Here is a 15,609-nt window from a genome sequence, read left to right as displayed (position 1 = left end):
TAAATACAAATATAGCTTTCCAAATGCAGACTGCTTACGTGTGAATCCATATCCCTCAGCAAACCCAAGCTCCAAAACTCCTCTCTAATGAGACACAATTTCCCCTCCTTGACAATAATTTCAGCTCCAGGCCGTTTGACATCCAGCACGTAATCAAGCTATAAAAATTTTTTTAAATAGTCAAACAATAGTGCTTGACTGCAAATGCATGCACATTAAATTTCAACAATAATTTTACCAGTTTTTCTTGCACTGGATGCCAGTCCCTTTCCCATGGCTTTACTGGTGAAAAGTATTCCAACAGGGTTGTTGGTCCCAAAGCAGCGGCTTCTGGTGATGCAGTCTCACTCACTGCAGGGATGGCAATGGTTGCTGGTGTTGCTGAGGGTTTTACAATGGTGTCTGTCACTTCTTCTGAAAGTAAGGTAAAAAACAAACAAGCTTAGAAATCATAAACTTTGTGTAGCTCCACCTGAGGGAGAGGACTGGACACAACAATTTACTTACCTACTGACACATCCATGGATTCATCAGATGTTATATTTTCTACAAAAACATAAATGAACAGATCAGTCCAATGAGTAATAAAGTGTTACATTCATAACAAAAGTTCACAAGTACAGTGAAAAATTACCCAAAACAGCCTGGCTGTGGACATTCATTAGAATGTTTGTCTGAAACTCCTTTTTCATGTGCTTAAGTCATTCTTCATTTAAGCGAATATTGTAATGGTGAATTATGTTTCGCATGAGAAACACATGAGTCGACGGCAAAGCCATGTTTAGGAAGTAGTTGTTTTTTTTTAGTTTTGCAAATAACTGTTCCACGACTTGGCTGTTAACTTTTCCAGCCAGTTGCGGGACCAGGCGAAGCTTCCGCAGTGAATCTCGAGCGTCCTTTGTGTTGTCCTCATGGAACCGGTCATACAGAACATAATGTTCTGCTGAACCAGTTATAGGGTGGCCATCAGGGTCAGGATTTTCCTTTTAGCATGTCAGCCAGGGTAGTGACACCTTTACGTTTCCAGCTTTGGCTTTCGCAATGTTTTCTGCTGTTGGGTCCATTAACCTCCCTTCAAATGGTGTGAAGGGTATTGTTTGTGGTTGTCTTAGGTTAGTGTGGGTTGACAGTCCACGTGCAAAGTCGTAGATGACAATGTTCTGCATATGCTTCCATGAAAGAAGCATGTCCGCAAAATCACGCGGGCTCTCTGCTCGGATGTTGCATTTCAAACTGTAGACAATGCCACACGGACACATAATCACGGCCCAACCACCTAAAACGCAAATACATAAAAGAAAAGCAGATTTTTAGAAACTGTAATCCTTTGTATACTTCATGCAAGACCTAATCATGTTATCAATGAAACATTGTATATTTTAGAGTTACTGCTATTACTGTTCTCATTTGCAATATTGAGGTTTACCTGAGGCAGCCCAAATTTTCTCAAAAACTTTGTCATATGCCTCTCGTGACTTCATTTCTTGCGAAAGTCTTAAAAGGAGGTCAGTTCGAGATCCAGTGGGATCCAAACCACACTCTGCATAAATTTCTAATCACCTGCACCTATTAAAGAAAATGTGTGTCAGTGAATCCCTTATAACATAAAATTATGACAACATTGAATAGAGATTTTACCTTCTGTTTGCAGAGCTCATCTCTCAGACGATCCTCTGAGACAGTTATCTCAGAGACCTCTGCTGCTTTTGCTGGACGGATCTTCTCAAATTCTGTGTTAAGAACACAGTCTGAGCGGCGTGTATTTCTCCCTATCCAGGGTGCCCAAAAGTGAAAACTTGGAGGAACACTGAATGGATTGTTTTTTTGACCTTTGGGAAACAAAACATGTCAGTATATAGTAGAAATCAGCATTTTACCTTTTGTCTTATCTTATTAAATACAAATCTACATAGGTGTAACATTTAATAATTGCTGGTGGATTTGCTTTCTTACTTGAAACAAATCCACGGGCAATTCTTTCCTCTGTCAGTGCCTTCCAAAACTGTTCTGAATCCACATCTCCATTAAAATCTTCTGGAGGTTGTGCAAGGTCACTCACTAAAGGAAATGAAGAAAACTGTTAATAAACCATGGTCTACCTTTGTGCAATCCATAAACTAAAAGGGTTTTTTACCTGACAGATGAAAAGATGCCTTCTTGTGAAGGTCCATTATGACCACAGGCGGATGGTCACCACAGGTCACACAAGAATACTGATATTCATGGTCTGTTAGAGCTTCAAAATGAAGATAACCATGCAAAACTGTATCGGCTGAGGGGAACTGGACACCTGTAGTTAACTCCAAATACTCATCTATTCTGCTGACCGCAGTGTGGACCTATGATATAGAAACGGCACTCTTAATTACTGCTATTCATTAAAATAATAAAAACAACTTTAAAGAATAAAGAAAAAATATACGCATCACCTGCAACAGGTTTCTAATAGTGAGGCAGAGAGGTAGATCAAGAAGGACATGGTCATTGAAATTATGTAGACCTTCACTCCACTCTTGGTACCGGTACAGTGCTCCACACTGAGGACAGTATTTGTAGTATGTAGAAATATCTGCAGACACAAAAGGTGTAAAAAAAGGAGTGGCTCAGTTCAAAACACAACATTATCAGAAGTACAAAATCACAACTATAAAAATAAATAATAATCCACCTTGGACAATTCCTGAGGTTGTAAGAATTTTAGCCTTTTGAGTAATACAGATCGGGTCACTGAGGACCATGCGGTTTGGACAGTGGTAGCACAATGTCTCCTCAGGAATTAGGTGTCGTGGAAATTCCTTATCCACTGAAGAAAGTCTCAAATGGTTGGGAATAGTACAAGGTATCTTTTTGTTCATTAAGATGTATTGTACCATGCCTTGTATTGCTGGAGCATCCTTTGGTGGGTAGGTGTTTTTTTCACCCACATGAGTTCCATCACTTTCTTCCATTGCTGTCACCTGAAACTCCTCACCGCTCCTTTCAGTGCTCCGGACCTTCCGAAAGAGTTCTGCATTGGTTTGGAATAAGTGCCATTTTGCGATGTATTTATGCGTGCATGATCTCTGTGTTTTTGCACAAGGACAGTGCCATGAATTTTTTTTTGTATCATAAGACACCATGACTCTGCCTAGTCTGCTGTAATATGAAATAGTTGGCTCATGAACCGATATAAATTTTTTAGATGGAGGGGCTCCAATCTTTGACAGAACTGAAAGTGGTGCATTATTTTCTTTGGCTAGGGTTTGACGATCAACACACAGTTTAATTTTGTCCTTCCCAAACCATTTGCTTTTCACCATTTCTTTAAGACTATCTTCTCTGAGTGAGGGTGAGGTTAAAAAGGTTTTGCAGTATGAAACTGACCGGAGGTGTACACACTGGTATGACTGCAGTCCACTTCTCCATGTCAACTCCATATTAGCTTGGCACTCACTAAATTCACAAGAAACATGATGTTGTTCCCCCCATATTTTAATTTGAACATGGAGTGGAGTAGAAGCCCCATGAATACTTTTGTGGACTGCATACAGTCCATTCTGGGGATCTATGCATTCACTTTTGAGATGGGATGAGGATGAAATGTCCATCATTTTTGCTGTGTGTCTTCGTTCAATGTGCTTTTTAAAATTTTTTTGTAAAATGTCAAATTACATTTGGGGCATTTCTGCAATACTTTTGGACCCACACGGATGCCAGTTTTTGTGACTGGCCTGACAATGGCAGCGGTGGTTGGCACAGAGGTGGCAGCAGAGGGCGGCATAACAGTAGGTGGCACAATGATAGATGGCACAGAGGTGGCAGCAATGGCTGTGGTGGATGGCGCAGCAGTGGGAGGCACAGAGATGGGAGCCACAGTGCTGGGCGGCACAGAGATGGCAGCAGAGGGCGGCATAACAGTAGGTGGCACAATGATAGATGGCACAGAGGTGGCAGCAATGGCTGTGGTAGCTGGAACAGCAATGGCAGTAGCTTGTGCAACACCAGTTGCCACAGCAGTGGGTGTGCTGTTACAGGCATCAGTGGCACTTGCTCTCTTAACATGCTTGTGTTTGCAGGATCCTAAATGTGTGATAAAATCTGGCTTTCTTAAAATTGTGGACTGACAGTACAAGCAATGGTAATGTTGCTGGGTTCGGCAGGGGCGACCGCATGGATGTATGGTGTACACTGGAATACAACAGAATGCAATTGCACTGTCACACACAGTCTTATGATCTTTCAAAAAGCAAAAAAAAAAAAAAAAAAGATGTTTGCTAATGTTACCTTCATGTTGCACTGCTCTGTTGAAGTGTCCCTTAATATGTTTCTGAACTTTGGACAACTTTGTCGGTTGGAAATATATCGGGGCGCAGAATGGGCAGTGAAAATCACTGCAGCATTTATTACATTTCTGTATTTCTGGAAGTGAATTCCCCGTTTGAATTGTTATATCCATCTTCAAAAAAAAGAGAGAGTCAAACTCAAATTCAAAATTTAAGACCACCCCACAGAGCCCATACAGTCAAATTTCAGTCAAAACAAATTAAAACAAGGAACCCCCAAAAAAGGCCAAATGACACATTCTAACTCAAATGTTAATACCATATTAACCTGGTTAATACATAGTGAAGGCATAGCAAATTTGATTATTAGGCAACTGTAGCCTATGAGTTGTAAAGGGCTGGCAACAACTTCATATAACAGTAAAATTAATATTGATCCATTTTAATACTTACGTTTAAGAACTAATTTAAGTAGTCTACATTAATTATATAAAGTAAAATAATTACTCTAGCATTAATTAATTCAATTTATAGTTTTAGGAGAAAAGTTCCGATAATTAAAAAAAGATAAATCTGATTAAATAATTAATGACGACATTCTTTGATATTAACACACTTAATGTATTTAATTGGTCTACTTTAATGTCAACTAAATTTTTTACAATGGCTTGTCTACAAAAAGTCCAAGGTTAAAGGCTAACGTTAGCTATCAAAATATTTTCGGGGAAAAAAGGCGAAAAAACATACATTAACGGCTCAAATTTTGTTACAAACTATCATTACAAATATTAAATAGACTGTTCATATGTTGGTGTATCGATGAGCTATAAAGCAGTTTGATTAAAAAAGAAATCATTGAATAAAATTGACGATACTCACAGTGTTTCGGTTCTTCACGTGTTTATCCATGTGTTTATCCGATCCAATTTGATAGGTGGCGCTGTCTCGAAAAACGAGGGGTCTGAGAATGCGGGACTCTGGGTGCGGGACTGTAGATGCAGCAGGCTCCGAGTCTGCAGCTTCATACTACTCGAAAAATCGACTGAAAAAAAGACCAAAAACCGGCCGATTGCCGATCGCTTATTTTAAGCAAAAACCGTCCGGTTCCGATTTATGGCCGGTCAACCGGTGCATCCCTAATTCTCATTTCAAGTTCTTCAATCTGTTTGTCTGCTCCAGGAGAGAAACCATATATCTGTGAAATTTGTGGAAAGAGCTTCACGAGCCGGCCCAATATGAAACGGCACCGCCGCACTCACACTGGTGAGAAACCGTATCCCTGTGACATCTGCGGACAGCGTTTCCGCTTCTCCAACATGCTTAAAGCCCACAAGGAGAAGTGCTTCCAGGTCAGCAACCCCATGGTATCTGATGCCACCAACCTTGTGGCCCTGGACCCCAAGTCATCTGATATGGACACACCAGCAAACCAGTTACCCAGCCACCCCATGACCCCTCCCAGTGAGGCGTCCAGTCTCCACCAGGTCAAATCGCTCTCACTACCCTTCGTTCACTGCATCGTAGGTCTTCCATCTCCCCCGGATCTGTTTTCCACTGAAAGGGTTAACTCTGGTAACAACTAGTTTTGAATACAAGGTTGAAGTTCCTTTGATTGTTTGTTTATTGTCTGGAACCCAAAAGCTTGCATTAGCTCCTCATGAGCTTTTTGATTCACATCCAATGTGAATCACTCTCATGGGGGTTTCCAAACATGCTGAGTGAGGTCTAAGACTTCCAGTGGGTGTTTGAACAGTGTGTGACACTGATTAATCCTTTCAAACTGTGCAAATTTTCACTTATCTTGTTCTCAAAGAGATATTTTATATACTGTTCAAATAAGCTTCTCGTATTTAAGAAAGAAAAAAAAATGTTCTCATTATTTTTGTTTACTGCATTTTTGTGAGCTGCAGGATTAGCATTTCGCATTTCTGCATTTCACACACTCTTGCCATAGACTTTAACACTTTGTTTGTTTAGTCAAACCAGTTGAGATTCCCATAAGCTGCCATACGAGATATAGACACATACTGAACTCGCTGTGGGGCATGAGCATAGCAAAGTTATGGAACAGCTCTTCAGCCAATAAACATTTAGTAGCTGAGTCCCCCTGCCATAACCAAATCCAGATGTATTCCAGTAACCAAATTCTGTTAGCTTATATGTTATTACTGAATATGAAATGTATAATCACTCCAGCACCTTATTTTTAATTGTAGATTTATATTGTACTGTCTTCTTTATATCCTGAAAGTTTCAAGTTTTGTCACATGGGCTTCTCTGCGTATTTACAGAGGTTTGTTTTTAGAGGCGTCTGTGCAGGCCACAGGTGCGACCGATGGATTGTGTTAAAGGTTATATGTAGCAGAGGCACTTGAGAATAATTGATATTTGTCACTTAGATGAATGATTCACCCAAAAATGAAAAAAAAGGTCATCCAAGATGTAGACGAGTTTGTTTCTTCTTCTCAACAGATGTAGCATTACCTCACTTGCTCACCAGTGGATCCTCTGCAGTGAATGGATGCAGTCTCATAAAATAAGCTTAAGCGAGAAAAAAAAAAGAAAACACGTTTTCACTTGATCTTTGCATATTTCTCTCCTGATTCAGACAAGATTACTTTTTTCACTGGAGAAAGTAATATTATTGATAAGAGGACTTATATTTTAGCCAGAAATAATGATTTGAATATAAAATCTCTTGATAAATCTGTTTCTTAGAAACATGCAGCTGTTCTCTTTACAAGATGTGAACTGATGGTCTTGATTTGTGTTGATCACTTGTGGATTATTGTGATGTTTTTATCAGCTGTTTGCATTCTCATTCTGACGGCACCCATTCACTGCAGAGGATCCATTAGTGTGCAAGTGATGTAATGTAAACTTCTCTGTTTCGATGAAGAGACAAACTCATCAACATCCTGGATGCCCTAAATGTGAATACATTTTCAGCATTTTTTTTTCTTTATTTAATTTTTTTTATTCCTTTTAAGGAATCCCAAAGAATGATGCTTTTGCTATTTTCTTTCTACATTATTTGAAAACTTCCAGAGCACTTTACTCTCAGTGTTGGCCATATGTATAATGGCGAAATCTTAAATGCCTAAACCACTTGTGAAGAAATGAGTGTGAAAAGGAGTGTTTTATTTGCACAGAGGCAATATCAAACCTGGATGAACACCAGTATGTGTTTCAACACAAAAATCTTTTTGAACCAATGTTTGAAATACTTTATGGTACATCAAGCAGGTTAATCAGCTTTTTTTTCTTTCACCTTTTTTCCCATTTTCCACTATTTCTTGATTGTTTTGAATAACCTGTGGAAAGTGGAAAGGGTTGATTAGCCAAATGATGGAAATCATGTTTCTGTTTTGTGCCCTGAAAATGTAATTATGTAGCAAACTATTAGACTTTTGGGACTCATGTACACTGTAAGATGGTCCTGTTAAGAGGCCACATAGAATCTGAAAAGAGTTTATAGAAAATAATAAAAAATCCTTACCCAATGTCAGTGAGGATATAGTTCAAGAAAACACTCTTACAACTCTTTGACTAGTAAAATGTATTATATATATTATCCTATATATATCTGCTAAATGCACATAATGTGTGTATATATAAATATATATATATTTAGATATAGATATTTAGACATACCCAGACAAATGATATACATATACATAGGCTGTAAATAAATTCTGTGTTTCCTGTTAGTTTTTGTTAAATCAGTTTCTTTGTTTACAGTCTTTATAGAGTCAATTAAATGTGAGGAGATGTGGAGATCAGCACTCATGAAAGAACTTGCAAGATGGAAATGATCTTAAATGTGAGGATTGAGCTCTAAATCTTTCTAATAAGCTCTACATTGGATCTTTCATTTACTTTATATTGTTCACAGGACATCAGTCATGTTCCTGGGTTAAGAAAACCCAGCTTAATGCAGGTATTGGCAAGTGTTTTTAAATGGTATGTGTTTCTTTAATACGTTTTTGAAAGTCCTGGCAGAATGGTCAGTTAAAGGGATAGTTCACCAAAATGTAGATTCTGTTATTGTTTACACACCTATTTATTTTAGATTCTGTTAATTTACTTAGTCAAAAAAAGAAAGAAAAAATTATTTACTGGTGCTATTAACTATGGAAGAGCATTTCTGCCACAAATTAAAAAATGTCATAATTACCTTTTTTATTTTTGTTCAGTGACAGAAAAAATAAATGCAACTGCAAGATGTGCAATAATCTTTTCTTTTTTTAAATCATGTGGCAGAAATGGGCTTTCTTTAATAGCAGAAAGCTCAAGCTGCTGCATGAGTAAATAATGACAGCATTTTAATTTTTGGCTAGAACGTCCCTTTAAGGTTAGAATGTAGTTTTAGATGTTCTAGGATCGATAAAAAAAAAATTATTCTGATTTAAACAATTAGAGTGAAATAACTGTCAATAATCTGCATTGATCAGTATATATATCTCTGTAACTAAAAGTCAGTTTGGCGGTCATGACCAAATTGTGGAGGCACTACAACAAACCTGCGTTAAGTATGAAATGCAATAGAGTAGCCATGATAATGAATGTGTAGATTGAAATTACGGTAGCGTGGTTAAAGTTAATGATGATAATCTGAGCAGAGACCATCACCAGGAGGACTTTAAAAAGGACTTTTTTTTATTTAATAGAAATCCTGCAATAATGTTATGACAGAGGATGATTGTTCAAGCCTTTTGGTGTTTTTTACATGTTTTACATATTGCTCATTATACACAACAGTGTCCTCAAAACATTTAGGATGCTTGGTTTTTTTAAACCCGTGTTAACATATTTAAACATATTTAATCTCATTTTCTTTACAACATTTATTTAAATATTAAAAACTTCCCCAGAAAGTTTTCTAAGATGCACATAGCCCTAGCATTATGGTCTTATCAAACTTTGAATTACCATCAAATTCCCTTTTCACTTTTTTTTTTGTGCACTTTATTTGAATATTCGAATTGCGGTACAAGTTTTGGATAATACAAGTTTTGTTTAAAAGGAAACTGCTGAAGGTTTTTATTATGCCCATCTTTGATTTTATTTCATTTTATTTCTCTTTCTCTCTCTGTTAAACTAAAGTCTTAATATATTTTATGTGAAGTGAAATTGCACGGAGGGAAATACACCTCCATCTCTGAAGATATTGTAAAAGGCCATTGAAGAGCTCAATGATTTGATTTAGTGCATCTGAAAGAACACAATTCTCTTACAGGTTACAGAATTTTTATATTTTGCATACTTGTGTTTTCCTAGTTTGCTGCTTATTGAGAAAGATTTTGGATGTTTGTGGCCTTCGTATTTTTTAAATATGTATATTTAAGGGATCCTGGAAAGAAAGAAAGATTTATATTAAGAAGGATTTATCTGCTATTTTAGTTTGTCCTGGTGTATGCTATCCTTTGTAATAAATAATAAGTGATAGCAAATTATGATTTGCACTTCAGAAATGGGTTTTTCTTTTTGCCTGTTTAATTTTTAAAGAAACCACTCACCGTGCAGTTATCTTGGAAAAACATTTTGAAACCAAATTCAAGAATTTTTTCCACCTAAACTAGTCTAGTACCAAACATGTAATACTCAAACTTACCCATACTTTCGATGTATTAAACCAATCATGAGTATAACTGTTCCTAAGTTTTAATTCTATACACTCTCTGTCTTGGTTAACTTTGTGTACATGCTGTTGGCAGTCATGCTGGTTCTGCCAACAGAATACTAAACAATGCAAAGACTAGAGTCTAGCTGTGCTAATAAAATGAGGCTGTCTTTTATGTCATTTATTGTATCGGGTAGTATTTATTGTCTGTAATAAAACTAAATAAAATGCTAATTTCAGTAGTGAACCAAATGCAACATCATACCAAGCTGTTTTTGTGTTTGTTTTTATTTTACTTTGGGAGTTTTTCTCATTCAGAACACAACAGAAATGTCACATTAACAATAAAAATTTAAAAAACGACATAACATGACACAAGAAGCTCCGTCCATGTTAAAACTGTTCAAAAACAGCATTTCCACACCCTTTTTCAAAATATCTCTGCTTGTTCTCTGATTCAAATGATAAAGCATATTTGAATATTGAATATCAAATTGATCACTTCATGGAATGAGTTTGACAACAGATGTTCTATCCTCTAGTATTTCATGCTTGTTTCACTTTGTCCCACCCTATAATAACTGATTTAATATCAGCAGAGAGAGTTTGTACCTACTTTTTTCATTTTGGTACACTGAATCATTGGACGGCACTAGTCTCGCATTTTAGTGAGCCGAAGAGTGTTAAGACGAACTCCCAGAACCGTTGCACCAGATGCATATTGAATCTCTCTCAGTATGCCGATCCATTTCCTCTCGCCCTCATCATACCTGTGAACAATCATGAAACTTTTTATTTGAACATATCGATTGTTGTAATCATGTATATGTGGTCAGAATCACAATATGTCTATATATTGATTTACTCATCCTCATGCCACCTGAAATATAGCATTTATTTATTTATTTTGATCACCAAAGGATCCTCTGTAGAGAATGGGTCTTCAAACATATGATAAAACATCACAATAATCCACACAATGTCACTTCTGGCCAAAAGTCCATAATACATAATAACGCTTACTCCAGTGGAAAAAATCCATCTCACATCAAAATCCACAGACATTTTTGTATAACTGTTTCAGACTGTTTTTGCTTGTTAAGGGTGCTTGATCTGTACATATTTCTGTTCTAAATCCGACCAGACTGAAATCAATATTACTGTATTACAATATTTTACTGGTGAAAGCAATATTACGACTAGAAGATCAGCTTTTGGGCTCTCATTCTGACGGCACCCATTCACTGCAGAGGATTCATTGTTGGGCAAGTGATGTGATGCTAAATTGGTCCAAATCTGTTCCAAAAAATAAACAAACCCTAGTAGTAGTGAGTAAATTTTCTGAAAATATACATTTTTGAGTGAACTATTCCTTTAAGTATTACAGTTACTAAGTGCTTTCATTTGCATAGTTCCACTTAAAGGCTGATTGGTGTAGTGAATGACCGTCTCACCTCCAGATGTCATTCATCTCCTGTGGCATGAGATCATCGCTGTCCTCTTTGGGGAACATGGCAAATCCACCCACAGCATAGAGGACACCACCCACAGTGACCAGGCTAAGTGAACTACGGTCTTGGGGAAACTCAACAAACTCTGACCACCTAGAAGTTAGAGAGTGCTGTGGTTAAATATTTATTGCAAGCTAATTATGATGGGTTTGTCCCACAAGTCAATGCATACCATAAACCTCAGATTATACTGCAGGTTGTTTACTGCAGGACACACTTACTTGTTGGTTTTGATGTCATAGACTTCAGCGCTGCCGGTGAGGCCAGTGTCAGTCACACCAGCTACCACGTAGATCTTGTTTTTGTGAATTGTGACCCCAAAGAGTGAACGTGCAGAATTTAATGGAGCTAAATCCTTCCACTGATGCTTTTTAGTGTCGTATGCACACACTTTTTTCAAACACTCTCTAGAAAATAAGACAAATGTGTTTATAAATGTGAGATACAGGGTTAACCTTACTACTAGCTATAATATTAGATGTGTATCCAACACAAAGTGTAGAATTAGCTTGTAAACGTACTTGTTCTCTCCCTTTCCTCCAATTACATAGATCATTTCGTTATGAGATACTACTCCATGGCCATATACTGGGTAGGGAAGAGGATCTGACTCTGCCCATTTAAGATACCTTAAAAAAAATATATAAAAATAAATAAATAAAAACAGGATTATTTGCAGTAGCCTACACTGAAAAAAAAATGGTGGAAACATTTTTCTGTAGTCAACAGCTAGATTTCACAAGTAATAACAGAAGAAATAGCAAGTAAAGCACTGAATTAAAATTTTGAATTAGAAAGACTGACATAGTATTTTCTTGTAAAATATATACTTCCAAAATTATGGGAAGATTCAATAATAAAAAAAAAGTTAATATTCAAATAATGCATGTGGAATCAGTAAACATACTTACTGTCTGTCGTAAGCCATAACTGTGTCCAGAATGCATTCTCCTTCCTTCATTTCTTTCCCTCCAATAACAAAGATGAAGTTTTCTGCCTCTCCCATGCCAAATAGGAAGCGGGGGGAGGGGATGGGAGGCATGCCCATCCAGTCTGATGCTGCAGGGTCAAACTGTCAGATGTAATGACAATATATCATCCACTGTGTTATACGGGACAGTATACATGAGCATTTACTGATCATTTAAAGACCTCGTGATATCAAAACGGGAGTTTTGTGCCTTTTAGTGCATGTCTATTAGCTTTAAAGTTAAACACAAAACATTCCTGTAACGTTAGGGTATGGTTCCTAATTAAACATGTGAGGAACCAATTACTAACATTCTAGAAACATTGCAAGGAGGGAGGTTTTCTGGTGCTGCTAAGAACTTATAGACAATGTTACTTTTAGTTTTATTATTTTAGAACCATAAATTAACCTTCCTAGAATGTTCTGAGATGTTAGTGTCGATTATATTATATGAAGTTCCAAACAGGTTAGAGAGGAGCCTAATCATTCAGTTCCCTCAATCATCATTACGAGCCTAATAAGCAGCAGTCATTGCGCCATCCCAGCGACAATTCTTCCAGCATCTACATTAGCATCTAACTACATTACCTTTTAGAATACTTAAAATGCATTACATTACATTAAAAAACTGTCTATGAAGTAATGGGAAAACAAATTGTAAAAATATGGATGACCCATTCCGAACAACACACAATTTTGCTCAATCAAAAAAGCTATCTAGAATAAGAACATCCATTCCCCTAATAGCAATTACGTACATTCTAGAAACACTGTTAAAACCTAGCTAAGCATCTTGGGTTTTCAACAAGAGACAAGCCCATCTAGTTTCATAGAATACCAATGATTCCATGGGGTCTTTACTTTCACTAATATCTAAATATATAGGTAAATATAGCTGGGTAGAGACCAAAAAAAGTAAAAAAGATATCTTTACTAATGTTGTCTATGATTTATGTACACTACATAAACTGCACAATGTGTAGAATTAATGACTCTGAAAAAAGAATGAATGAAAGCAGTAAATGAAGGAAAGTAGTCCTTTACCTGCAAAAAGTATAAATAGATCTGTTCGTCTTTGCTCTGCTCATCAAAAAAGAGTCCACCTGCCACAAATATCTGATTTTCTTTTGTGACCAGACTGCAGTGGTTTTTAGGAATTTGGTTGGAGAGTGACGCCACATAACAATCATTTCCCGTTGGGTCATAAGCCACTGATGCAGTGCTATTGATCAAGAAGATCAAGTCTCTCAGGAACATCCCGAACCGCAGATTGTCATTCAAGATTCCTGGAAGCAGCTCCCCCTGCTCTTCCTCCTCCTCTTCTTCTCCCTCCTTCTCTCCTTCCTCACAAGCACTCTTTTTGCTTTTGGTCTTCTTGACTTCAGGAAGTTTCCCAGCATGGGCGTCTTTGACCAGTTGCAGTTTCTTGGTGATCTCTGGGTTTGAGCTCAACCATTCATGTTTCTCCACGCTTTTGGTGAAGTATTCCTCAGGAACCAGACGTAATCTGACGCAATCCAGCAGACCCGTTAGTTCCTCCAATCTCTTCTCTTGGTCATGTCCAACCCACTTGATCAAAGCTTCAAAAACGTCTTGCTCCGTTTCTACATTCAAAGAGTCCGATGCGATAATGGCTGCCAATTCACTTGGAGTCAGTTGCAGGAATTCTTCATCCCGAGCAATTAACTGAAAGCGTTCACAAGCGAAGTTTCTCGCCGATATGGCCAGTCGAGGACAATCCAGCATCAGGCCTAGTCGAAAAATTGCCAAACAGTTGCTCAAACTCAGTCTCTTTTGCAGGAAGGACACACATACAGTGAAAATCGAGGGGATCTGAAGCATGTTGGCCAGAGCGAAGATGTCTTGTACGTTTTGTTCTGTTACATTGATGTTCGAGGTGTAGAGGTACTTCAAGATCATCCCCATGACTCCAGGCTCCACATCCTCCAATACAATCTCCTTCTGTTTACTCTCCTCCACACCTGACTTAAAGAAAGCTCTGAAGTACGAGCTGCAAGCAGCCAGGACCAGCCGGTGACAGGGAAACTCCTTGTCTTTGATCTTCAACACACAGTCAACCATCATATCGCTCTCTAGAAGATCGTATAGACCATCCTGCAGCAGGGTTTGCTGGTACATGCGCGGCTCCTCCATGGGATCTATGGGTAGAGCCATACTGATCGTGTTGTATCCCTGTCGGTCACAGTGAAGTCAATGGCTAGTCCAGTGGTCTCTGTGCCACACTCCTGTTACTGTCTGAAAAGAAGAGGAAGGGGCCGAATCAGTTCTGCATGGCTGTCGGGACTTCAGGCTTCATCAGCTGTCCCAATACTTCAACCAAACTCCAACTGGGGGCTATTTATAGATCCTTCACAAAGATGTGGAATCCATACTTGTACATGTGAAACACAACCCCCTGCCCTGTGCAACAGCTGACACACTTCCCCGTGCAAGACAGCAGTCGGAAGAAACGCTGGCCTTCTGGGTGAGATCAGAGGCCACTACATGGTACCATTATAGGACTATGAATCACCCTCTTGATTTATTATTTTTATAGACTATATTATTAAAGAGGCATTTCATTACAGAGATTCTCATCTATTATAATAGCTTAAAATACTTAATTCCATACATTCTGAAAATGGCCCGAAGTTATACAAAACGATGTTTTAATTTTATTTTTTAAATAATAGATAACACTTTATTTTACGGTAACGTAGTTAAATGTAATTACTACGGTAACAGCAGTAAATTATGCATACTTACAAGCAACTAAGCCTAAAACAAACCCTAACCATAACCCTATAGTAAGTACATGTATTGTAGATAATTGATATTACTTAGTTCCTCTTTATGTAATAACACTACAACAATATCACTTTTAAATAAACTCTAACCAAATAATCTTATATACTCCAAAGCCTTGTGTGCTAGTTCTTGTATTATAAGTTAAGTTACATTTGAATATATTGGCTGAACTGCATTTTTAAGTTTATGCATTTAGCAGATGCTTTTATCCAAAGCAACTTACAGTGCATTCAGGCTAACATTTTTTTAACTATTTTTTAGCATAGCAAATTATATATATATATATATATATATATTTAAACAGTATATATGAAAAGTAACATAAAAATCTAGGGCCAACATCTGTTTTTCTGTTTTATTCCTAAAACAATATTAAGTTATTCATTTATTTAAATTATCATTAAGTCACTGATAATAACAATAGGTAATTCACGG

At 37.4% G+C, this 15,609-nt stretch overlaps 2 protein-coding genes and 1 pseudogene across 2 annotated transcripts in view; 1 reads left to right on the top strand and 2 right to left on the bottom strand.

Moving 5' to 3' along the window:
• The window catches only part of LOC132124147 (zinc finger and BTB domain-containing protein 47-like), a 35,624-nt gene extending 28,182 nt beyond the window's left edge, over positions 1-7,442 (top strand). The window contains exon 6 of the mRNA XM_059535004.1: positions 5,442-7,442. Coding sequence (XP_059390987.1) covers positions 5,442-5,845 — 404 coding nt within the window. The 3' untranslated portion in view covers positions 5,846-7,442. The remainder of the gene's footprint in view (positions 1-5,441) is intronic.
• Positions 612-3,892, bottom strand: LOC132123877 (uncharacterized; annotated as a pseudogene).
• Positions 7,443-10,157: 2,715 nt separating the features above from the next.
• On the bottom strand, positions 10,158-14,693 carry LOC132123948 (kelch-like protein 40b). Its single transcript, XM_059534639.1, has 6 exons — positions 13,411-14,693; positions 12,308-12,468; positions 11,918-12,025; positions 11,618-11,803; positions 11,340-11,489; positions 10,158-10,655 (listed from the first exon to the last, which is right to left on the bottom strand). The coding sequence occupies exons 1-6, from the start codon at positions 14,539-14,541 to the stop codon at positions 10,538-10,540; spliced, it is 1,854 nt and encodes a 617-aa protein (XP_059390622.1). The 5' UTR covers positions 14,542-14,693; the 3' UTR covers positions 10,158-10,537.
• Between the last annotated feature and the right edge of the window lie 916 nt (positions 14,694-15,609).

This window comes from Carassius carassius, chromosome 42, assembly GCF_963082965.1.
Source record: "Carassius carassius chromosome 42, fCarCar2.1, whole genome shotgun sequence".
Lineage (NCBI taxonomy): Eukaryota > Metazoa > Chordata > Actinopteri > Cypriniformes > Cyprinidae > Carassius > Carassius carassius.
The sequence above is the reverse complement of the archived record's forward strand: the minus strand, read 5'-3'. Positions and strand labels throughout refer to the sequence as shown.